The sequence below is a fragment of the Myodes glareolus genome, chromosome 20, assembly GCF_982192425.1.
Source record: "Myodes glareolus chromosome 20, mMyoGla1.1, whole genome shotgun sequence".
NCBI lineage: Eukaryota > Metazoa > Chordata > Mammalia > Rodentia > Cricetidae > Myodes > Myodes glareolus.
The window spans coordinates 56,184,156-56,208,922 of record NC_142045.1 but is presented as its reverse complement, the minus strand read 5'-3'; the positions used below and the strand labels follow the sequence as shown (position 1 = coordinate 56,208,922).

At 39.4% G+C, this 24,767-nt stretch overlaps 1 protein-coding gene across 5 annotated transcripts in view; it reads right to left on the bottom strand.

Moving 5' to 3' along the window:
• The window catches only part of Ect2 (epithelial cell transforming 2), a 58,083-nt gene that overhangs the window by 27,261 nt on the left and 6,055 nt on the right, over positions 1-24,767 (bottom strand). Inside the window, exons 3-17 of one of the 5 annotated variants that reach the window (XM_048452628.3) lie at positions 24,560-24,639; positions 24,384-24,476; positions 22,008-22,190; positions 20,810-20,899; positions 19,791-19,898; positions 15,954-16,027; positions 14,545-14,675; positions 14,084-14,199; positions 13,924-13,986; positions 11,764-11,986; positions 7,141-7,277; positions 5,658-5,777; positions 3,613-3,681; positions 2,684-2,794; positions 1,790-1,886 (exon numbers count right to left, since the gene is read on the bottom strand). In XM_048452628.3, the coding sequence (XP_048308585.2) occupies positions 1,790-1,886; positions 2,684-2,794; positions 3,613-3,681; positions 5,658-5,777; positions 7,141-7,277; positions 11,764-11,986; positions 13,924-13,986; positions 14,084-14,199; positions 14,545-14,675; positions 15,954-16,027; positions 19,791-19,898; positions 20,810-20,899; positions 22,008-22,190; positions 24,384-24,476; positions 24,560-24,639 (1,695 nt within the window). Of the gene's footprint in view, positions 1-1,789; positions 1,887-2,683; positions 2,795-3,612; positions 3,682-5,657; positions 5,778-7,140; positions 7,278-11,763; positions 11,987-13,923; positions 13,987-14,083; positions 14,200-14,544; positions 14,676-15,953; positions 16,028-19,790; positions 19,899-20,809; positions 20,900-22,007; positions 22,191-24,383; positions 24,477-24,559; positions 24,735-24,767 lie in introns of all 5 variants that reach the window. The other 4 variants (XM_085682310.2, XM_048452630.3, XM_048452629.3 and 1 more) reach the window with 4 other exon arrangements.

The window sequence follows — 24,767 nt, the reverse complement described above, 5'->3', positions numbered from 1 at the left end:
GTTCTTCCTTTGTTAATTTTATACAGGGTCACTCTAAGTCCAGCAGGCTGGCCTCGAACTCACGGAAATCTGTCTGCCTCCCAAGTGCTGGGTTAAAGCTATAACCTGGCTCTTCTCAGGTTCCTTACTATGTTCCAACACTTGACAGTCTTACCCATTTAACACCACATCCAACTAATGTTTATGTGGAAGAATCCAAAAAGGCTTAGAAGTTCATTTTAGTCTTGACAGCATCTGATAAACTCCTATTTAACAAAAAGTCTTCCTGAGAGCCAGACATTGGCTCCCATGTATAATCCCAGCACTCGTAGGCTGACTAGAGGAATGCATGGAGTTAAGACTGGCCTATGCTAAAGACCCTGTCTCAAATTAGTAATAAATAAAATTAAGAAAGAGAAGCTAAGTATCTAATGAAATAATTTGGATATGCAAATTTCATTTTAAAAAGATCAGCTTAGAAAACCTAAAAGTTGGATTATTGTAACACTCAACATAATCTAGACAATAGGATAAAGACTGGGGAAACCATTCATACAGCAGTAATTTCAACTACAGAGGTCATCTGGAAGAGAAAAATCCCCCTTTTTTGTTAGCACTGTCATTTATATTACCCAAACATTTTGTAGAAAAAATAGATTAAACAACCAATAAATAAACTCCTGAGTTTCCTACTTTAATTTTTAAAATAAAAAATAAAAACTGACTGACATTACCCTAAAAAATATTGCTTTAGTCAACTGAGCATAAAATGAACAAACATATATGTTTTTAACCAGAAGTAAAATTTAAACCTAAAAGCTATGCGAGAAAATCCTCTTGCCGCTTGCAGTTTTAATCACTAAAATAAGATGTGGGTCTCTGACAGGCTCTGCTGGAGCCCAGGCTGTCTCAGGCCTTCTATGCAGGTCCTCTGCTTCACGTCCCAGCCTGTGACTACAGGGCTGCAGCGCCAGTCCAAACGCACTACTTCCCCAGCTCCAATCTCAGATTGTTTAAATAGGGAAATATTAAATATAAAATATAAGAGCACTAGGAACTTGGGGTATATAAGTCCTCTTCTTCTGATGTTTCTGTGGGAATTCTGTTACTTGAATAAATAGGTTTAAAAACCATGACACCAAGAAATATAAGGAACTTTTAAGCAGAAAGTGACCACTATCATAACAAGGAATGTTAGATAGATCCAAGTATTTGTAGCCTTAGAGACTGCTTTCAAATTTATTATAAATTTGATACCTACATAAAAACAAACTTTAATGCTAAGATCTAATAAACTCTGAAAATAAAAACAAAATAAACTCTGAAAATAAAATTAGCGACTCTTTAAGAAAAACGTGTTACAGACTGGAGCATGCAGCTGTGGGCTGGAACAATAGCACTATAGAAACCTATTAATCACTGCAATCAGGACAATGGAGAGGCAGATGTTCAAGATCATACTCAAGAAGAGAAGGAGAAAAGAGGGAAGGGAGGGAGGAGGAAGGAGGAGGAAGAAGAGAGAGGAGAGGGAAGAAGAAGAGGAAGAAGAAACTATTACACTAAAATATCTAAAATTTAAAAAAAATTGGGCTGGAGAGATGGCTCAGCGGTTAAGAGCATTGACTGGCTTTCCAGAGGTTCTGAGTTCAATTCCCAACCACATGATGGCTCACAATCATCTATAATGAGATCTGCTGCCCTCTTCTGGCACACAAGCATATATGCAGACAGAACACTGTATCTATACTAAATAAATAAATTCTTTAAAAAAAGAAAGTTCAAGCAAACCAAACCACAATAAGCAAAGCACCGTTTAGAAGTAAAGCAACGCTGGGCAGCCGCTGTACTGGCCGGATGAGAAGTTCCACAAGGCTCTGCCGACCACACTCTGGTTTAGCTTGATTTATCTAAAAAGAAGTAATTTATTATACACAAAAATAGTTCAAAACATTCTATCACAAATATCCTAGTCAAGAATTAAAAGAGGTAGCAGGTGATGACCAAAGGTAAAGGCACTTGCTGCCACGTCAGACACCCACGTTCAAGCCTCAGAATCTACAGAGACAAAGGTCACGAACCTCTGGCCCATCTTGCGTACACAAGGACAGAGATGAACAACCATGCATGCACATGCACAAAACAAATCAATAAATAAAAAAAGAATCTATGGAGTAGATGTAGAGTAGCAGCTACTCTTTAGCAGATCACCATGATTCAATAATTAAAATTCTGTCTTGGTCAACAAGGTTAATACGCTACAAAGACTGTTCCTCTCCACACTTGTATAAGACTACACACATCACTCCTGAAGACGTTTTAACCTAGCAATTGTTCTGACACCACTGGCTAAAGTAAAGCACTGATGGGAGAAAGACAATCATTAAAGTCAAACACAACATCATTGGAATATCCATAGTGTTCCAAGAATTAATCATTGGTAACATTATTTCCTTTTAAAATCAGCATATGGGCCACCATATGCAAGGTCCTGGGATCAATCCTACAACATCCCTATTCACTCCACTGTGTCTTGGCTCCTCTGTGTAAAATACCACATCTTCTAAGTCTAAACATCATAGTCACCTACAGGAACAACTGAAATTAACACCAGTATTAACATTATAAATTACTCTTTTAAATAGTATTTTAATGAATTCTTTCATAAGTGATTATCAGAGTTTTGTACGAAAGAAATTTATATTACCTTGAGAAATGCATGAAATCTGGGCTTTTGTTTTTCACATTTAATAATTGTTTCTTTGCTCATTTCAAAGAAGTTTACAAACGGAGGATAGGTTTTTACCAAATCTTTTGACTAGATACAAAAAAAGAAAATACAATTTGTTATAAATGTCACCCTTAGACAATGAATCTTTGTGGCACAACTGACAATCAAAATCAGACGTATAAGCAAAAGAAAAATTTTAAATAAGTTTCCTCAATATTTCTATTAAATACACGAATTTGTCTTACAAGTAAGTGTGTGTGTGCGTGCACACACACGCACGCACGCTGTTGATATCTCTTGTTTTCACATCTGTTTCTGTTGAATTTGCTCCCTCGATTAGGATTAAACCAGAAAAAACACCTATCTGAGGGTGTGGCTCAGGCTAGGGTGCTTACTAAGTGATCATCACACACTGTAGAAGGAAAGAAAGAAAGAAAGACTTAAGACTAGGGGTTAACTAGCTCAGTGTTAAGAGTATTTGCATATAATAAAAGAAGCACTATGTCTTCGAGACTCACTATGTAGCCCTGGCTATCTTGGAACTGGCTCTGTAGACCAGGCTGGCCTCAAACTCATAGATCTACTTGCCTCTGCCTCCAAGTGCTGGATTAAAGGTGTGAGCCACCACTGTCCAGCACATGCAATGTTTTTTAAAAAAAAAAAAATCGTAAATATATATAACCATTTGAGGATAGCAAATAATTTTACATAAGTCACTAAACAACTCTGAGATAACTAGTGTTCTGATGATGAACCTGTATAAAGCTGGGAATACAGAAAGCATGTTTCAAAAGTCAAGAACAACTCCAGCATATTCTGGAACAACCATGTGAAATCTTAATGGCATTTTCAACATTTTCTCCCCGATAAGTCTGAAATCTATGAGGTTGTAAACAAACACTTACATATTTAAGAAAGATGTCACCAATGCTTTTGCTCTCATCCCAATTAACAATAAGGTCTTCAAGATCATCCTGAAACAGAACAAAACACTTAATTCGACAGCTCGTTACACATCTCATACCTTTTATGAGATCTTTTGCTGGGGAAAAAAAAATACTTTATGTAATACCTTAGTGTTAGGTGTAAATTCCTTTTCTCAACAGAGAACTAACCTTTTGTCTACAGAAAAAATTAACCTCTGGATTAAGAAAATATAAACAGCACTGTCAGACAGACCAATCCTAATTCCCCAATATAACTAATAGTTCAATGCTTTGTCTTACTAATTATAAAGCTGATTGGCCTTATCAATTATGAAAATGCTACTTTTAATACTGTTGCTGTAGCAACTAATTTAATACAAGTCATTAAAAATTATAACCTGTAACATGGTCAAGCAAATTTTAGCAAAAGGGACAGATGGTAACTACGGGAAGGCCATATGGCTTTGTTACCAGTACTCAGTTCTGCAGAACGGAAGTGAGCACAGAAAGTAGACAAACGGGAACAGGGAGTACCAGTGGGAGCCTTCATCAGAACTCTCCCCTCCGGGCTCAGAGACAGTGACTGTAAGAGCCAGGAGGGATGGCTCTGAGGAAGCAGCATCTTCCAGACACAAGATGACTGAACACATACAAACTCGGGGACTGCAGCAGAATGCACAATACTGTACATATGCAAGCCAGACAAAATCCCAGCACTGAGGAGAAACAAGTCCTACCCCTAGCCAAAAAGTTATTTGGAACTAATACCTTCTGCGAAACAGAAAATTAGTTTTTGGCAATGGACTGTCACTGGGCATACCAACCACACGTCAGGACAGGCCTATGTCCAGAAAGAGCTGGTCAACACAAAAGACTCCATGACCTTTTTGTTGTGTTTGGTATATTTTTTTGTCCTGCTAGCTTTTTGTTTGCTTGTTTCTTTGCTTGCTTGGATTTGTTGTTGTTGTTGTTTGTTGTTGAGGTAAGAAACAGGAAGTTAGGTGAGCAGGGAGGTGGGAGCCCCTGAGAAATGGGGAAGTATACTATAAGAAGTATAAAATGAACTCTACTATAAGACTCTTTACCAGAACAGAGGACTAAATGCAGTCGATGAACTATAGTTTGCTAATTTCTGGTCCATAAAATTCCTCAATCCTCCTAAAACAAAATAGTCATAAAAATTTGAATGGGGAGACGGCTCACGTGTCTAAAGCACTTCTTGCTTTTCCAGAGAGCCCGGTTCAGTCTCCAGCACCCACAACTGGAACTCCAGAGTCCAGGACAGCCAACGCCAACCTCTGACCTCTGTGGACACTACACACATATGGTATACATACAAATGTGCAGGCAAAATATTTATCCACATACAATAATTCTTAAAAATGCTTTTGTTGCTTGACAGTGATGGCACATGCCTTTAATCCCAGCAGAGGCAGTCTCCATGAGTTCAAGGCCAACCTGGTCCACAGAGTGAGTTTCAGGACAGGCTCTAAAGTTACACAGAGAGACCCTGTCTCAAAAAGCAAAAATAAATAACTAAAATAAAATAAAATTATTGAAGACATTTATAAAATTTAAGCCGAGAGTAGTGTTTTAAACATGTAATCCCCACTTAAGCAAGGAGGATCACAAAGCCAGCTACATGGTAAGATATGTTTCACAAACAAAACTTACTTTCCTAGCTAGGAAGAAATGCCTGAAATGGAGTCTGGACCAAAGCTACACAGAGAAAGCTTGTCTCAGGAAAAATAAATAAAATAAATAAAAAAATAAAAAAACAAAAACAAGTCAGTAAGAAGAAAAGGCAAAACAAAGTGGAAAGTTCACAAAACAACAACAAATAAAAACAAAAACAAAACCACTATGGAGTTCATTTTGTGTTGATCCTACTCCTGAGCACAGGGTCTCCCCTGGAATGCAGTTGATATGCCCAAGTAGGGTTCCACAGAAGAAATACCTGAACTGTTACAATAAGTATACACAGCCTCCAAAGAGAACGCCATCAACCTTCAATGCATGTTTACCTTTATCTTCATATGCACATCAAAGATATCTGGGATGCTCCCAAAAATAGTCTTGATCTCCTCTGGTGCAAGAATAGGTCCACCACGTTGCCCTTCTTCTTCTAAGGGCACCTGGAATAACTAAAAGGGGCTCCAGTTTAGGGAATGTGAGAGAAAGAAGACTAAAGTACAAACAGTGACCAACAGTGTGGGCGGCATCATAAGCAGCCGAGGGGAAAACCTCTCCTAAATTTCACAAGCTTTCCTCGGGACACCGCATTTTCACTCACATATTCATATACTCTGTTACGTAGAGGAGGGGTGTCAGGTGCACTGGCTGCTCTTCTAGGGGACCCAGGTTCAGTTCCCAGCCACCATATGGTGGTTTACAACCTTCTGTAACTCCAGTCTCAGGGAAACCAATACACTCTTCTTGGTTCCACTGGCACAGCGGCAAAACACCCATAAATTAAAAAAAATAAATAAATAAATCTTTAACAAAAGGAATCTAACAAATACATTATTAGAATTAGTAGAAAAGTAACCCCTACACTTTATTCAATTTGTAAGGAAGAAAGCAATAAGTTTTCTAGACATATAATAGTACAATGCTAAATGTTTTAGAAATAGTAGCACAAAAATTCAATAGCAAAGAAAATAGATTTCCAAATCTCATGAGAAAACCTGAACTCTGCCCACTTATTGCTACAACTTTTTTTATATTATTAATGTCAGTGTGTGTATCTGTGTGTGAAAGCTTGAAGGGGAGATGTAAAGATGGAAGAGAAAAAACCTGGGTGCACACATGCGACAGTGCACATGCAGAGGTCAGAGGAAAGCTTTGAGAAGTCCATATTCCCCTTCCACCATGAGATCCTGAGACCAAAGCAAAGTCTTTTGAGGTAAGTGCAATTTTTACTCATTGAGCCATCTCACTAGTGGGTCCTGCTGTACCAGTTATAAGGAGAAAAAAACCCAAACCAAACCAAACAAACCAAAAAAAAAAAAAAAACACCTCGAATAACAAATCACACATAAGCACATCTTATTCATATGACCCAAAAATAAATCTAACACAAAACTTAAACTGAGCGTGGCAGCGGACAACTTTAATCCCAGCATTTGGGAGGCAGAGATAGGTGGATTCCACAACATCAAGGTGAGTCTGGTCTACATAGCAAGTTCCAGTGCAGCCAGAGCTACATAGGAAGACACTGTCTCAAAAGTTAAAGAAATTTAAAGAATGTAAAAATCGGTGCCACATAATACAAGACCATTTAAACACATGTATAAGTAAGATACATATGCTCAAAACCAGAGAGCTGTGGGTGAAACCAAACACCAAATCACATACACAGTCACAGACTGAAACTCAACACAGTAAGGATGACAATACCACCCAAAAGAAAACCCAATATCCTTTAAAAGAACAAGACACAAAATCATAGAAAGGAAACAAGATGGGGAGAGTCTTTTAGAAAGTTGGCAGCTCACGCGTACTTACTTGAATGATTGTTGCCAGGATATTGACGTAATTACTCTCCGTCTGGTAGAGCTCTCTTGCCACTTGCCACCTGGCTGACTGCTTTGGAGGAACTGGAGTAGAACTTCTCGAAGACTTAGCACAAGACTTGGGTGTTTCTGAAAAGGAAGAGAGGTTTAACTGGAAGGCGGATCTAAACACTAGACAGACTTACTAGCACCACCATAGAGATTTCTGTTAAAGTAAAATTTCCTGTGAGACAAGGCCAGAAAAACACAGTGACCAAAAAGGTCATTAATTCAGAGCTGAAAATATAGCTCAATGGGAGAAAGCTTACCTCACAGATGTGAATGAAGTTCTAGGTTCAATCTCAACACCAATTAAAAAACTGATGGAGATTTTACTAATAAATGGCCTATAGTCTTTAAATCTGCCAAGGTCATTAAATTAAAAGGAAGTTTCCTAGATGGCAGGAAACTAAATGATGAAAATAATGTGTATCCTGGGTTGTATTCTAAACTAAAATACAAACTTTTGTTATTGTTGTTTGGGGGGGGCTAGAAATCAAGGTTTAAGAAAACTAGAGAAATCTAAAGTAAAATACAAGAGAGGTTCGTGCTATTGATGTTATAACTGCTATGTGGTTATTTAGGAAATGTCTCCAAACGAGCTGCAGTGTGCATGTCTGTAAGCTCATCATTCAGGACGCTGGAGGAAAGCATGGCTTCCCAAACACCCAAGGAATACAGTGCTACCCCGTTCCTGTCTCAGATCAGGGCTGGGAATGCACCTCCCCAGCACGTGGGGTCCTGAGAGCAAGTCCAGTACTCAGAAAGCACGAACACAAAATGACCAAATGCAGACTTAAACATCCAGAGCTAAAGACTTACCATGCCGTCAACTTATTCCCTCTCAGAGTACAAATGTATATGGAAGAATATATGTGTGAAGACTTCTGACTGAATTGATTCTAAAGAAAACATGGCAAAATAATTCCATGTAGAGAACCTGAAAACTCAGGTTTTTTTAAAAACCAAAAAAACTAAAAATTAAAATAAAATAGAAAATAAATGTTAAAATACTTCAGCGTAAAACAAGAGGAATCCAGGCACTATGTTGTATGCCTTTAATCTCAACACTCAGGAAGTAGGTGAATCTTTATGAGTTCAAGGCCAGCCTGAAGTGACTTTCAGGACAGTCAGGACCATGTTAAGAGACCCTGTCTCAAAAAGAAGAAAGTAAATCATCAAAGAGGAATGGGTGGGCTATGATTACACTATTACAATAATGTAAATGTCCTCTACACTGACAGAGGGCCCCTTTCACAGATAACCAAATGGCTCTGTGCTTAAGAACATTGGCTGCTTTTGCAGAGTTCTAGGATCAGTTCCTAATACCCCAACAAAAGTTCAGAACTGACTAACTCCAACTCCAGAGTTAGCTCCAAATCCCTCTTCTGACCTCCAGAGAGCAGTGGTTCTCAACCACACTGCGTGTGTGTGTGTGTGTGTGTGTGTGTGTGTGTGTGTGTGTGTGTAGAATGACCCTTTCACAGAGGCCACACATCAGATATCCTGCACACCAGACATTAGGATTCTGAACAGTAGCTTAACTACAGTTACAAAGTAGCAACAAAATAATTTTACTGTTGGGGTGGTTGGGGTCACCACCTCATGGAGAACTGTATTAAAGGAGCACAGCATTAGGAAGGTTAAGAAGCACTGCTCTAGAGGAACCAGATATGCCCATGGTGTACACACACACATGCTGACAAAATATAAAACATTCATACAAATTAACTAAAACTCTAAAAAATTAACAAAAAATTATTAATTCAAAGTATCTCAACATAGAAAGATCTAGTCCAACCCAAAATGGGAGAAGACAGAAGAATTAGCATGTTTTAAGCATATATCATGAAACAAAAATTGGCTAAGAGCTTAATATTCACTTTCGTCCTATCATATGATTAGAGCACTTCAGCATCACATGTGCAGCTTCCTAGGACGATTTCACAGGAAAAAGGAATGTTTCACAAAGAAGTATGTGGGATGGAAAAGAGTAAATAGTCCTAACCCTTACCTACTTTTACACAAATATTTTTAAATATTTTTATGTTAAAACAATGATGTGTATTGTGAAGCTCTAAATTGTTTGAAAACAGTAAGAGTTCCAAACATTCCCCACATGCCCTACACTCAGCAGTGCCGTGAGCCTCAAGACACTTGAATGAGGAACGTCCGCGATAGAGTGATGTTAAATTACACTGTGTCTAACTGGGGTCCGCCAGCTGGAGATCTCAAGAGTGCATTCGCATGTCTGCTTTAATGGTTAGTTTTCTATCTCCTAAACTGCATATTCAAGCCCTAGATCTTTAAGATTGGTTCCTTACTACCTCAAGCCCTTGTCCACTACAAATACAGGACCAAGCCAAATATGGTCATGCAGGTCTGTGACCCCCGTTACTCGGATGGTTGAAGCAGAAAGATTTCAAATTTAAAAGCTACTCACATAGAGACAGAGACCCACACTGGAGCACTGGACTGAGCTCCCAAGGTCCAAATGAGGAGCAGAAGCAGGGAGAACATGAGCAAGGAAGTCAGGACCGTGAGGGGTGCGGCCACCCACTGAGACGGTGGGACTGATCTAACAGGAGCGCACCAAGGCCAGCTGGACTGGGAGCGATGGAGCCTGTGATCAAACCGGACTCTCTGACTGTGGCTGTCAATGAGGGCTGACTGAGAAGCCAAGCACAATGGCACTGGGTTTTGATTCTACTGCATGGACTGGCTTTGTGGGAGCCTGGTTTGTTTGGATGCTCACCTTTATAGACCTGGATGGAGGGTGGAGGACCTTGGACTTCCCATGGGGCAGGGAACCCTGACTGCTCTTAGGACTAGAGAGGGAGGGGGAGGTGGGGAGTGGGAGGGAAAAGGGAGGTGGGGAGGAGGTGGAAATTTTTAATAAATAAAAAAATAAAATAAAATAAAAGCTACTCACTTTTCACCTGACTAAAACTGAACTATCATCTTCAAAGATAGTGTCATTTAGGCCGAGGCACTATCTCCTTCATTTAAATTACCACATGTGGTAGCACACACCTGGAACACTGACTTAGGGGGTGAACAAGAGGATTAGTTCAATGCCAGTCTTGGCTACATACAAAATCCAGAGTCAAGACGGGCTATGAGACCGTCTCAATGAAACAAGGAAAAGAGTTACTACAGTACAAAGCCACTAAATGACTTTTAAAGCCGAGACGTGACATGTTTCAATTTTTCCATTTTTAAAAGACTTATGAATCCAAAATGTATAAAGCCAAAACTCAAAATGGAGATGTAATATAGGAAACCACAATATAAAAAAAAAAGCCCCATATACAAGAAAAACTGAGGAAGGGAGGATGAGAAAAGACAGGAGTTGAGTGTAGTGCAGAGGTTCAGAAGTTCTCCTTTGGTTAAATTTAAGATTCCTACTACAAAAGGACAGAAATGTCTCAAGTTAGCAGTTAAACAGAGAAGACACAGTCAGGTAACATCAGCAGAAAAAATTAAAGACATGGAATTAAATGAGATCACTAGAAAAATACAATGAAGAAACTCAGAAAAACCATAAAGCATTTGGAAGTTAGAGTTGGAAGGAAAAGTTAGGCAAAGGAGAAAGAAAGAAGCTACATCACAAAGCCCGGGAAGGTTGGAGAAATGCATCCATGAAGGAGTCTAGTTGTCAAACACTGAGAACTGTGAATTAGATAAAGACCGGCGCCTAGGCAGAGAAACTGTATGCAGTATGGACTGCTACTCAATGGAGAGAGCTGAAAGGACAGGAGAAATGAGAAATGAATTCATGATCAATCAGAACACACTATGGAGTCTAAAGCTTTTTGTCTTAAATATAGGAAACACTACATATTCACAGAGAGAACTACTGGTGATCAGAGCAGTGTTAATTATAGTTCTCCTGTCAGTTCCACAATAAGAGACATCACCCTCTTCTGACTTAACCCCACCTATTCATTCACCTTATTTTCCCCATAATAAATGTAACATTTCTTACAACTATGGTGGTGTGTTCCTAAAATCCCAGCACTTGAAGAGCAGAGTGGTCAGCAGTTTAAGACTGGCCAAGGCTACCTGAGACCTTGCCCCCACCAAAAAGCAAGCCACCCTTTAAAATAGCTGTCACTCTCCAGCTATAGCCCTGGGCACGTCATCACACCCTGACCCTCTAAGTTCAGTGGCCTGCAGATCAGACACCACCTATTACAAACACACAAAAAAGCATAGAGTAACAATTATTCAACAAAAGCATTACTATACACAGTGGACACAGTTGATTGATTTGTGGGATATTTGTGTGTGTGTGTGTGTGTGTGTGTGTGTGTGTGTGTGTGTGTGTGTGTGTTTTGTTTTAGACAGAGTCTCACATTGGCCACACTGCCTTAAATTCATCTTCTGGTCTCTACCAGCCCAGTACAAGCATTACAAGGGCTATGCTTAGCTTTCCAAGTGTCTTATTTCCTCAACTAGAATAAAGTTAATTAATAGAAAACCTTTCCTATTCATTCACTGTAGTAGAGATTTATTCTTTTAGTCATTTCAGTCTATTCCATTTCAAAGATTAATTTAGAAAGATGTGAACTACCTCCATAGTGAATGCTAGACTCGGGTGTGTTGGAGATATCAAGGAGTGAGCCAATAGACAGGGAATGCTCAGCCGAGGGCCGCTTCCGGGGCGGGAAAGGGGAGAGGTCGGTCTCTCTGGAGAGCTGAGCCAGGGTTTCTCTCAATCTGCGTCTTTTGCGGTTGCTGTTTGGAGTACTCAGTGACAGCAGAGACACCGACTTCTTGAGCTCAGGAGTGTTCGTCTGAAACCAAAGCACAAAAGCTCAGTGTTGTGATGGTTCTGACTGAGACAGGAATGCAAAAGACACATCCCAAGTGGCAAAATTCCAAATTTTGTACAATGATTCTTAGAATCTTATAGTCTACTAGACAATTCAGAAGCTTCATAAAACAGAAGGGCCAAAACAACACTATAACTGGCAGCCTAGCACCTCTTTTTCAGAGCCCCTTCTCCATGAATTACTAACTGTTTTTTTGCTTGTTTACTAGCTACTCTTTTTAGGGCATGACCTGAGAGAGAATGAGCCACACATTCTCCTTTTGTCCAAGCATATAGAGTGAGGGAACTAAGTACACGCCAGTATTTCCTGAGAAACACTGCCAGCTCAAACAAGGGTTTGAGAGCTCTCTGTGCATCTAAAGCACATCTGAGACTTCACTGGGAACTGCACATCAAGAACAAGACCGAAGAGCACAGTGAGATAAGTGCACACATCTTACCGAGGAAACATGAAGTCTACAATCTTACACTCAATATAGCATTCAGAAATTATTTTCACTCTACTGAGGCGGGTCTTGCTGTGTAGCCTAGGCTCACCAGGTACTTCACTACATTGCCCTGGTTTGGGCCTCAAAACTCACTGGAAAGCTGCTGAAGCCTCCTGGGTAACAAGATTATGATCATGTACATCATGCCTGAGTTCTCCACTCAAACTTACTAAATCTCTAACTGAAATAACTCTTCCCATAAATCTGTTTAATAGTCCTCCTTCTTGCCAGGCGGTGGTGGCATACGCCTTTAATCCCAGCACTCGGGAGGCAGAGACAGGCAGATCTCTGTGAATTGGAGGCCAGCCTGGTCTACAAGAGCTAGTTCCAGGACAGGCTCCAAAGCTACAGAGAAACCCTGCCTCGAAAAAAAAAAAATAGTCCTCTTTCTTGATACCCAACATGAAAACAAGATCTTTCTTGCTTACATTCTACTAAGAAAATTACCTTTTTAAGAACAATGACTCACGGTTCTGAATGATAAACATGTGGCTTTAGGATATTAAGAACTCTGAGTCTTCCATCTACTGAAATCTACCCACTGCTGTTCTTTTCCATAACTGTTTTAAATGTCACCCTCAACTACTTACTACTTTAAAGTTGTCTCAAACTTTCCTCTCCCTCACTGTTCTAATTAATGTCCTTACTTGGTTAGTCTCGAATGCTGGTTCAACATTCGCTAGTCCCATTCAACCTTGCAGAGCCTCTCAGACTGAGATCTCTACAATGCTTGAATACAACCCACCTTTGACCTAGTAGGTTTCAAGTTTCTAATGACAAAGGTGTTACTGTTGATGCTGGTATCATCAACAATCAGCGGAGAGTAACTGGTGTTACAACCATGACCAAAAGCAGCTTGGTGAAGAAAGGGATTATTTCACCTTACAATTTACAGTCAGTCCATCCATCAACCAGGGAAGTCAGCACAGGGCACTGGAGCAGGAACTGAAGCAGAGGCCACGAAGAAGTGCTGCTTACTGGCTTGTTCCTCGTGAGCTGCTCAGCCTGTTTTCTTACGGTTCCCAGAACCACCAACCCAAAGGTAGCAGAGACCACCGTGAAGTGGATCCTCCCACATTGACCAAAAATGTACATGACAGGTTTGTCCACAAACCAATCTGGTGGAACATTTGCTCAACTGAGGTCCTTCTTCACAAGTGACTCCAGCTGTGTCAAGCTGACACGAACTCATCAGGACAGTGAAAGTTGCCTCACTGCACTGCAGCTCCACTAAAATTACATAGACTAAGAATATGGGTATATTCAACTACTCTTTATACATGCATACAACATGTATGCAATTATACCATGATTTCTACATGTTCTGGAAACAAAAGAATCACTTTTCTAAAAAAAAAAAAAAAGAAAGAAAAAAAATCACAGACCCAATAGCTCAAGAGCAAAAACATACCTTTTCATACAAATACATCGTCTCTCCAGCACGAGCATCCATTTGAATGCTTCCCCAGAACCACTAGAGGAGAAGAAAATATTTAAGTTAAATCTAAATCTACCTCAGCAGAGAAATTATTGCGCTGTTAAAGCTGACTAATTTCACTCGAGTTACTTGCCTCTTGCTTGACAACAAAAAGTTTCTTGGAAGGTTCAAATGGAAGTTCCTTTACTGCATTCTCCTCAACAATAAGGTGGGTGCACCTTTCATCCCCAACTGGTAAACAGCTGCCTCCTAGAGAACAGGACACAGCCACGCACAATCAGCCAGAAAACTGCTCTCCCACCGCCATCTCTACAGCAACTATTTATTAGGAAGTGGTTAAACAAGTCTGGGGAGAAAATGTAGATAACTTTTATGGTATCAGCCTTTTCTAATAAGGGCTTCAAGGGTTTATTTTGGCTTGGTTCAAAGGTTCATTCATGGCAGATAAGCAGGGTAGTAAAGCATAAGATGAGTGGTCAAATTTCAGGAAGCACAGGGCCTACGCTCACTTTCTCCTTTGTGTGTATGGGACAGCACACTCACGGCAGGCTAGACCCTCGTCTCTGAGCCGCCGCACATACCAGGCCATCTTACCTTGCATTTCAGTCATTTCTTCCATACTGTTTTTCTCTTCATCTGAAAATCCCAGGAAACTTAAAATGCAATCTTGAAATGGAGGAACTTTAAATTCATTTCTAAAGTCATCAACGTCTGCACTGAAACACCTAGAAACAAATGCACATCTGCTTAAATTCATCAGTTAGGCGCATCCACTTCCAGCATCTCAGTATTATATAGGCCTTAGTATAAGGCATTTATTGAAAATATTTTACCTAAGATCCTGAACTGTTCACAACTACAGTTGGCTTTTGGTTTTGTCTATTTTATTTTTTTAAGAGACAGGGTTGTCTGGGATGTTGCTTAGTAACATGGATAGGCCCCAGGGGTCCATTACATCAAAACAAGTGCAATCACAGACAACCTTCACATCAATCAAATCCTGGTTGTTTGGGAATTTATATCACAGATATTCTCCAATTCCATGAAATTTTACACGATGATAAAGTGCCACAGCAGAGAACGAGTAATTGGAGAGTTAGTAAAACAAGATAATAAATTGCAAGCAGCAATTCAAACATAAAGTAAGAAGAAACTATAATATAATCCAAATACCTGAAAGCATTAAGCTATTACCTAGTAAATTTTAAAATGTGTATGATAAATACAAAATTTTAATTGTATGTGTGCACATGAGCCGCAGTGCACACATGGAAGTCAGCGGACCCCTAGAAGTCTAATCTCTCCCTGATATGAGCCTTGGGAATCAAACAGGGTCAGCAGGCTTGGTAGCAAGCACCTCCACCACCAAAGCATTTCAACTGCTCAGTCAAAGTATTTCACAAAAATCAGCCTGTGAGACGACTCAGCAGGTAAAAGCACATGCCATGAGTGCCTTACAGTGTAAGGTCAATCCCTAGAACCAACTCCACAGAGTCCTCTGACATTCAAAATTGTGCTGAACCATGCATGCCCACACACACACTATCATGCATACACACAAAATTATTTTACAAAGTAAAACCCAATGATACTAAATCTTTCAATTAATTGTTTCATAATCTATGTTTTACTTCCTAAGCTATTCAAAGACTAAATTTATTTTTTTTCCTTATGATCTACAAATTTAGTTTTTGTTGGCACATGGCTTTATTTTTAAAAACAAAGGTTTAAAATCACACATTTAAAAAAATAATATGCTGGACTAGAGAGATGGTTCAGTAGTTAAGAACCCTAGCTGCTATTCCACAGGACCCAGGTTTGATTCCCAGGACCCATATGGTAACTCCAGTTCTAGAGGATCTGATGCCATCTTCTGGTTTCCTCAGGGACTACATGCATGTAGTGCAAAAAGGTGCATTCAAGTATGTATGTACACACACACACACACCAATTTTTTTTAATAAGTTGAATTCACACAAACTATTGGATGCCTAAGCACTTACTGCTCATCCCGTCTTTCCCATGCTTTATAAATCCACTCTGGCTTCACAATGGGAGTGCCCAGGCTCACAGCAACCTAAGAATATTAACATCAACCACAGTAAGTTTCCACTTTAAACAACTGCACTCAAGGAAATTCTTCTAAAGAACTGTGCAAAAGTCTTAGCAAAATTTGACTTTATATTTTGTTAAAGATAAAGTAATTTTAAAATAAGTCCATGGTACTCAACTTTTTTTACTTTCTTTTTATTTATTCTTTGAGTCTTTCACTTCACACCATTCGTCTTTCCATCCCTTCCTAACTGCCCTCTCTCCTTGCAATCTCCCACCATTAAATAAAACTTAAGAGAAAAAAAAGGTCATCACGGAAGCTGCAGTGTAACACATGAGTTAGGTAGTAACCCTTTGGTCCATATATCCCTTCTTCCAAGTGTTTACTGCAATAAGTCATCGGTCTGCTTCAGGCCTCTTTCTGCTACACCATCGATGCTGGGCCCTCACTGCGACTCCTCTTGGATACCCTGTTGTTGCCCTGTGTAACAGAGATCCTGCGGCTTTGGGTCTGCAGGACTGGACCCTTTACATGCTCCAGCCGATCACAGATGGGGTGGATGTTGGGGTGAGCCAATCATAACCCTGACTCTGAGTCTGGGTAGCTGTGCAGTTGGTCATCCCTCTAGCTCTCCCTTGTCCTCACCACCAGGGTGAGCGCTCCAGCACTATCCCAGCCTAGTTCATCCTTGCTGTAATAACAAAGGGGTCTGGTCAGCTCTCTTGCTTTCAAGCCCTTAGGGTCAGCTCTCCCAGACCTGGAATATCAAAGCCAGCTCCACTGTGCTGCCCAGAGAAGGTCTAGGGGCCATTCTTTCTCCTGAGTGCTGAGGCTGGTGAGGAGAGCTCTCCCACCTGCGGGAGGTTGGGGGTAAGAGGCATCTCTCCCAGGCCTATACCACCATATGGCAGATTAGGGGCAGACTCAGATCTCCCACACCCCTCAATAAGGTCAGATGTAGTGTGCTGCCCAGGAGAGGTACCCAATTCTTTCATTCTATTTTCTATAGACATAGTTCTTAAATTTATGCTTATTAAACTTTGGATTCTCCTTTGTTTCCAGTTTCACACCTTCAAAGTACTTACTGGCCAACATAAGACTAAAAAACAAAACAAAACAAAACCAAAAGACAAAAACCATGGGACTAAGTCACTACACTCTTATGAGTTTAAATTATTAGGTGAGATATAGAAAAAAGGCTCAATGCCTGCTATCAAGCCTGATGACCTGAGCTCAAACCCAAGAATCCACGTGGTGAAAGGAGAGCCAAACTCCTAAAACGGAGGTTCTTAGAGGGGGAGGGGGCTGCCATGACAGCATAGCCAGCACCACAATCTGACACTGACCTTGCTATTAAGATAAATATGAGGCATTGTGTAGGATCTTGTAGCTATCAGAATAATCTTGTTGTCTAACTTAATGTAGAATGATGCAGTATTACAAAAAAATTAAAAGCAGTGTGTATTTTTGTATTTCTTTCTTTTGTTAGGATACTATAATCGTAAAACAAAGGCGGTATTTATTACCCGAGTTTTATGAACAGCGTGCTGCTTGTTACTTAAGGAGTACTGAATGGACAACTGAAAAGCTTTCCGTGTGTACCACAGAACTGACTTATAATGAGTGTCATCTACCAGCCCAAATTTTGACCCTGAAGATTTTGATACTGTTTGAAGGGTAAGTTGTCCTTACTAAGTGTAATGCTACTGGACAACATAAAACTGAAAGACAAGTAAGATTTCTTAGACTACTGGCATTCACAGAGATAGAAAATAAGTGTTGATCTGAAGCAAGTGAAGGAGAGGCCGTGAAGTTAAGAACAAAAGGGTTAATAGATGGATTATAACAATAACTGCACAGTAGATGTAGTTATGGCATTGAATTATGAACTTAAAATTACTGAAGTTTTTGTATATTTTAGGTATATTTAATCACAATAGGAAACTGTAAGTCTACTAGTGATAGTGAACAATATTACTTTCTTATCACATAGGAATGAATTAGGTAAGTAAATTTAATTTTCAAACATACCTATGATATTCTAGACACTTCTACCCTACACCTATTGCTAACTGTCTATATTATGCTCTAGAACAGCGATACTCAGCCCATGGGGGCTGACATATCAGAATAAATCGTGCATATCAGATATTTACATTAGGATTCATAACAGTAGCAAAATTACACTTACAAAGTAGCAACAAAATAATTTTACTATTGGGTCAGTTGTTATGGGTCACCACCATATGAGGAACTATACTAAAGGGGTGCAGCATTAGGAAGGTTGAGATCCACTGCTCTTGAGGCACCAGACATGCACACGGTGTACACACATGAACAAAACGATCACACATAACAGCATTAAGAAGGTTGAAAACAACCATTCTGTAAGCTTTCTTCTGATATCCTATGTTCAACATGACACACACACATGTATTATTTGGGGAGTGTGCAGAGGCAAAGGGTGGATGTAAAGGGCCAAGGAAATGAATGAGTTAAGATAATATGATGTAAAAGACCCAAAGAATAAATAAAATTTTTGAAAAAAATCAGACTGTAGGCAAGCTTGTAGAGCAGTTTCCTAGATTTTCTTAATCAGTGATTGAGAGATACAGGAGGAATCAGCTCATTGTGGGTGGTACCACCCCTGGGCAGAAGGGCCTGGGGCGTAAAAGCAGGCTGAGCAAGATATAGAGAGCAAGTCAATGAGCAGTATTCCTTCACAGCTTCTGTATCTAGGTCTGTCTTGAGTTCCTGCCCTGACTTTCTGTGGGGATCAACTGTGATGTGAAACTGTAAACTGTAAACTGAAATAAAGCCTTTACTCGGCCCCCCAAAACAACCAAACGAAATAAAATGACCCTGCCTTGGGAGGAAAATACTTTCTCCTGTTTCTTTTTTTAAATAGATAATCCTTTCTTTTTAATGTAAGATAATTAACATGGGGTCATTTTACAAAAGGCTATAGCCTTTTGTAAACAATCAACAGTGAAATATCTGTTCTCACAATTCTTTGTTTGTTTGTTTATTTTTTTTTTTTTTGAGATAAGAGTTTCTCTGTAGCTTTGGAGCCTGTCCTGGAACTAGCTCTTGTAGACCAGATTGGCCTCAAACTCAGAGATCTGCCAGGATTAAAGGCATGCGCCACCAACTATTCACAATTCTTGACCCGCCTGTCTCTACTGGTCATACCACATTTGCGAGCAAAACCCATCTCCCAGCTCTCACCGTCTCACTCACCTTTCAACATCTAACTTGAGTTTCACTGCCTTCTTAAAGCCTAATTGGCCACAATCTGTGATTTCAACCTGTCATAGAGATTCTGCTTTTCTTCCCTTTTGTTTTTTAAAACGGACTCAAATAACACAGGCTAACCAAACTGCTGACCCTCCCATTGCCACCTCCAACATGCCGGGATTATACCATGCAGTACTGAGAAAGGTGTGCAGTGCTGGGGCCTAAAGAGTCCTTCCTGCAAGCTGGGCAAGCACTCTGTAACTGAGATATATCACAAACCCTTTACCAAGCACTCCAACGGCAAAATTTCAATCTGATCCTCAAAAACGGCAGAATCAACAAAAGAGTAATATTAAACCCATACCAAGCCAGGCATGGTAGAGCTGGACGGGTAAACAGGAGGATACTAACAAGCTCAAAGCTAGCGCAGCCTACAAAATGATTTCTAGACTGTCCTGGACTATACTATGAGGCCATTTCAAAACAAACATAAATAAAAAACCATTACAGAGTAATACTATATTGAAAAAATAATATTAAGTTTACATACCCTGAATTTTTCTCCTTGTGTGCAATTTGCCACCAGATGTGTTACTTTGGAATTACATTCTTTTCGAATAACTCCACCCATATGATGAACCAATGTCACCAATTTCACCTCAAAAGAAAATATGACAAAATTGATTTTAATTATTTTAAACAAATCTGTATTAATAACTCATTTAGCATAACTACTTTACAAAATTTATACAAATTTTATATAAAAAATTAACGAGTAGCTTACTGCTGTTGCTACAGGCAAAACTATACAAAGACAAAGAATGCGCAGAGTGTTAAGTTAGCAGACAACTGACTCTAACACATTTATTGCTTCCGTTTCCACCTGATTTACTTTTTATAATATTGGGTATCAAGGCCAAGACCATACCTCCACAAATATATTGATTTATTTTTTCAAGAGTTTATTTATGTGTCTGTGAGTATACACACATAGAAGCAGGTATTCAGAGGCCAGCAGCAGGGGTCAGTTCACCCAGAGCTGGTGTTACAGGCAGCTGTGAGCTGCCTGACATGGGTGCTGGGAACCAAACTCTTGTTCTCTAATGAGCAGCAAGTGAGCCACGTCCCCAGTCCCAAATATACTGACTTTTAACATCAGGTTATATAACATCAATATTTGTCACACAAATTTCAGCAACATTTACTGGTTCCAACTTACTGTGAACCAAAAAACTGTTTCTGTGATGTCTCTGCGGTGGGAAGAATAAAGTTTTGCTTGCATAACAATATCAATTCTGCGTATTAAAAACGTCAGTTAACTAATGTAACTGATCATTAGCAGGAAAGTAAAATTTTCTATTAATTTACAGGATAGCTAGCACTTACAAAACATCCTTTTTTTTTCTTAACAAAGCTCTTTAGAATTTTTCTTTAAAATTTAGAACCTGATGGTCCCAGCATTTTTTCCTTCAAGATTTTTAAATGAATTCATGATACCAAAAATAAATAAATAAATGTATTTGAATCTGCAATACTAGGAAAATGTCTTTGAAGCTGCTTCATACTTACGAGCTCTTCCTTCTTCCTGAACCCAGTGAAGCACAGCACCAGGTTCAGCATGCTGGTACAGTACAGTGGCCGACAGGAGAACGGCAAGGGCTGTGGAGGACATCATTTTAAACCTATGAGCTTCCTTTACACTTAGGATTTAGAAAACATTTCCTCAAGCTTAATGATTTCTCTTCTTGCCAATTAACTTTTCAATACCCAAGGTTTACTTGAATTTTCCAATAATGCGGAGGAAAGGGGAATAATAAAAGTCAGTCTCTAAACTCCACATTAAACATCTTCCTGCCAGCCGTGACTGTATACTCCTATAATCAGTCTCAGCATTCAGGAAGCTGAGACAGGAGGATTGTAAGTTTAAGACCATCCAGGAATACAAAAAGGCCCTACCTCAAAAAACAGCTTAAAAATGGAACTGGGCATAGGGGCAAGCCCCTGAATCCCAGCACACGGAAGGCAGAGGCAGACAGATCTCTGAGAGTTTAAGGCCAGCCTAGTCTACAAAGTGACACCCAGAACAGCCAGAGACACACAGGCCTTGTTTTCCAAGGAGGGGGAAAAGCACTTGCTGGCAAACCTGATGACCTGAGTTTGAACCCTTTCACCTTTCACCATAATGGAAGGAAAACCGGATCCTCCAAGTTGTCCTGTGACACACACAATATGTTAAAAATTGGGGTATGGGGGACTAAAATAATCTTATTAAAATCTTACAAAAATGGATATGGCACCAGCTTTAAATGGAAAAAAGAAAGGTTTATGTGTACTGTACACATTTCTGGAAACCAAACCTCTGCAAATCTGTCCTAAGGTATTACAGGTGTCATAAGTAAAGCCATATGTATGGGCTTTTACATACACACATTGTATGGCTTTCAATGGCCTTGGGTTTTGACTACTAAAAAATTAAAAAGAAATACATAAGAATAGTCCCCATTAATTATCTTCTTGTTGAGGGAAAGAGAGCCTCATGTAGCCTAGAACTCACCACATAGCCAAGAATGCACTTGAATCCAGATCCTTCGATCTTCACCTCCAAGTGCTAGAACTATAGGCCTGAGCAACCACATCCAGCAACCATGAATTATTCTAAGTGTTACATATACTCAACAATTAACAGGATTTTCTAAATATAAATTTTCAAAAATTTCATTAGTAAAAATGTATTCTTGAAAAGTCACGGTAAGTGTGTATTTCTCACCTCTCTCTTTTGGGCACAGCTGAGTATAACAGGAGGTCCAACAATTCTACAGTCAGTCTTGCGCAAGTCATTGAAGACAGAATTCTGGAAGTCAGTAACTACAAACACATTCTCAAATTCTGGGGAATCCAAACTTCCAAATTCTTCCATTGAGTCCATCTTTACACAGGGGACTTTGACTTCCTAGATTTTTTATTTTATATGGTTATTATAAATAAAAACATTCATAGGCCATATAATATACATAACTCCCTAAAAATGACTCCTACACTTTTTAGACATCTTTAAAATTTGTAGAAAACTTAAGTGTTAAAGTATACAATTAACATTATACCATACAATAGTGGAAAACTGTTATTTCTCTACTTCTGCATCATATATCCCCAACCACATCAAGAAGACACAGATGGATAAGGGAAAGATATAAACTTAGTAAGATCTATGACTCAGAGGCCTATAAACCACCTGGCATAACAGTAAATTCCGAGTACTAGAACACCAGAAACTTTCCTTTCTGCTGCTATAGTTTTAGTGTTTGATAGTAATGGGGACTGAACTTAGAACTTTGAGCATACCAGGCGAGTACTCTACCAATGAGCTATTGCCACCGCCTTACTGTTTTTGTTTGTTTGGTTTTTGGTTTTTTTGAAACAGGGTTTCTCTGTGTGGCTTTGAGCCTGTCCTGGAACTCGTTTTGTAGCCCTAAGTTGGCCTCGAACTCACAGAGATCTGCCTGCCTCTGCCTCCTTAAAGGCATGCACCACCACCGCTCGGCCTACTGGTTTTTGGTTTTTTTGGTTTTTTTTGGCCTACTGTTTTTCTGAGGCAAGGTTTCACAACTTAGCCAGGCTAGTCTGAACTTCTCTATATAGACCAGGATGGCCTTGAACCCTCAGCAACCTTCCTGGACTGCCTGTGCAGTGATAACAGTTATAAGCCACCATGTCCCACTTAAAAAAAGTAAACATACTTTGATGTACTGTATTGGGTTTATATCCACCATTTTTATTCTGATCAGGAAAAATAATACTGTACATACACTGCTATCTTCAAAAAATAAGAAAAAATTACCATAACTTAAAGAATACCAGAGTTAATAAAAGGTTTCTAATTAACAATCTCATTTCACTTCATATGCTGTAAAGACAGGTCATGAGCCAAGTTGGCTGTAGAGGACAGATGTACAATAGTATACAAAGGCAAGGATCTTAGAACGATTTAAAACAAAACAACCAAAAAATTAACATACTGAAGATCACACATAATTCCTGTGTTAAAAGTCTGAATGGAGCCAGGTGGTGGTGGTGCACACCTCTAATCCTGGCACTTGGGAGGCAGAGGCAGGCAGATCTGTGTGTTCAAGGCCAGCCTGGTGTACAGAGTGAGGACAGCCAGGACCACACAGAGAAACCCTGTCTCAAAAAAATTAAATAATTCGGAATTGATAAGTAAATTATTTGGCCTTTAATTTGAAAGACTGGAGTGATGGGTCAAGCCAGCTATCCCTGAAATTCGTATATTGAACCCATAACCCAAAATATTGAAGCCTTATCTCACAACTGGATTGCATGTGGGTAAGGATGTTAAGGAGGCAACGAAAGCTAAACGAGGGGCCTGAGTAGCCTTCAATCTGATTGGGGTGTTCATAAGAAATGTGAACATACAAAGGAACACCAAAGATACACTACATAGAAACGAGGCAGGATACAGTAAAAAAAGAAAATAAAAAAGCCCCGTGCAACACAATAGAGGCTTCCAGACACTCTAAACTGCTGGGAACAATTTTCATTAGCTCCCAAAACTGAGAAAATTAAGTTCTGTTGTTTAAGATCTCTAGTCTGCGTTACTTTGTTTGAACAGCCCTAGCAAACTAATGTAACTGAAGGGCAGGGCGTTAGCTAGCTCAGTAGTAAAATGCTTGCCTAGCATTCACAAGATCCTGGGTTCAATCTGCCAAAATATAATAAATGATGATTATTATGGAGATGGACTAGAGAACTAGATAGATTACAAATTCTGAGGCAAATTAATTGATAATCACTGTTTATTGGTATTAGTAATTTGGAAAAACAACAAGAATTTAAACAAAATTAAAGGGAAAAGTACTAAAACATGTAAAGAAAATTATCAGATTATTGTACATATTACATCCTTTATTTAAATTAAATAATGAAGTCTCTAAAATTTGGATTTATAATAGATGCTATAGTTTTGGTCTTCAGAAACAACCCAATTCTAAGTTAAGTATAGGCTACTTCCTACATTTCTAATTCAGAGTGCACAGTATGCCTGATGCTGATTCCAGTCCCAGAGTGAAGCAGTTCAGCCGAGGGAAGTGAAGCATGCCACATGCAATGAGATGCTTGACCTACCTACCATATTAATAACACCTTTTATTAATTTTTCATCCGATTTTCCAGGACAACTTTCTTTTATCTTTATAACGGGGACTTCCATTATCTTAATAGTCTGTAGAAAAGAGACTTAAGTATAAGAAAGACAGGTGGGTGAAGACTCTCTTTAGAAGTGAACTACAAACCCCATCTCCTCACCTTTACTGCCTTGAGAAGCTCTTCTTGTTTCCAAGCTTCCTGGACCAGTATCAGTCTTGTTTCAACCTGAGGCATTTCTTCTATTAAAATGTAAAATGTTTCAATATGTTAGGGTACCAACAGCACAGCCAGCAAGCACTTCCTCAGCCTTCTTCCTAGCTAGAAAGTCTTCTACCTGAGGAAGGTAGAACATTCCCAGAAGTTAAAA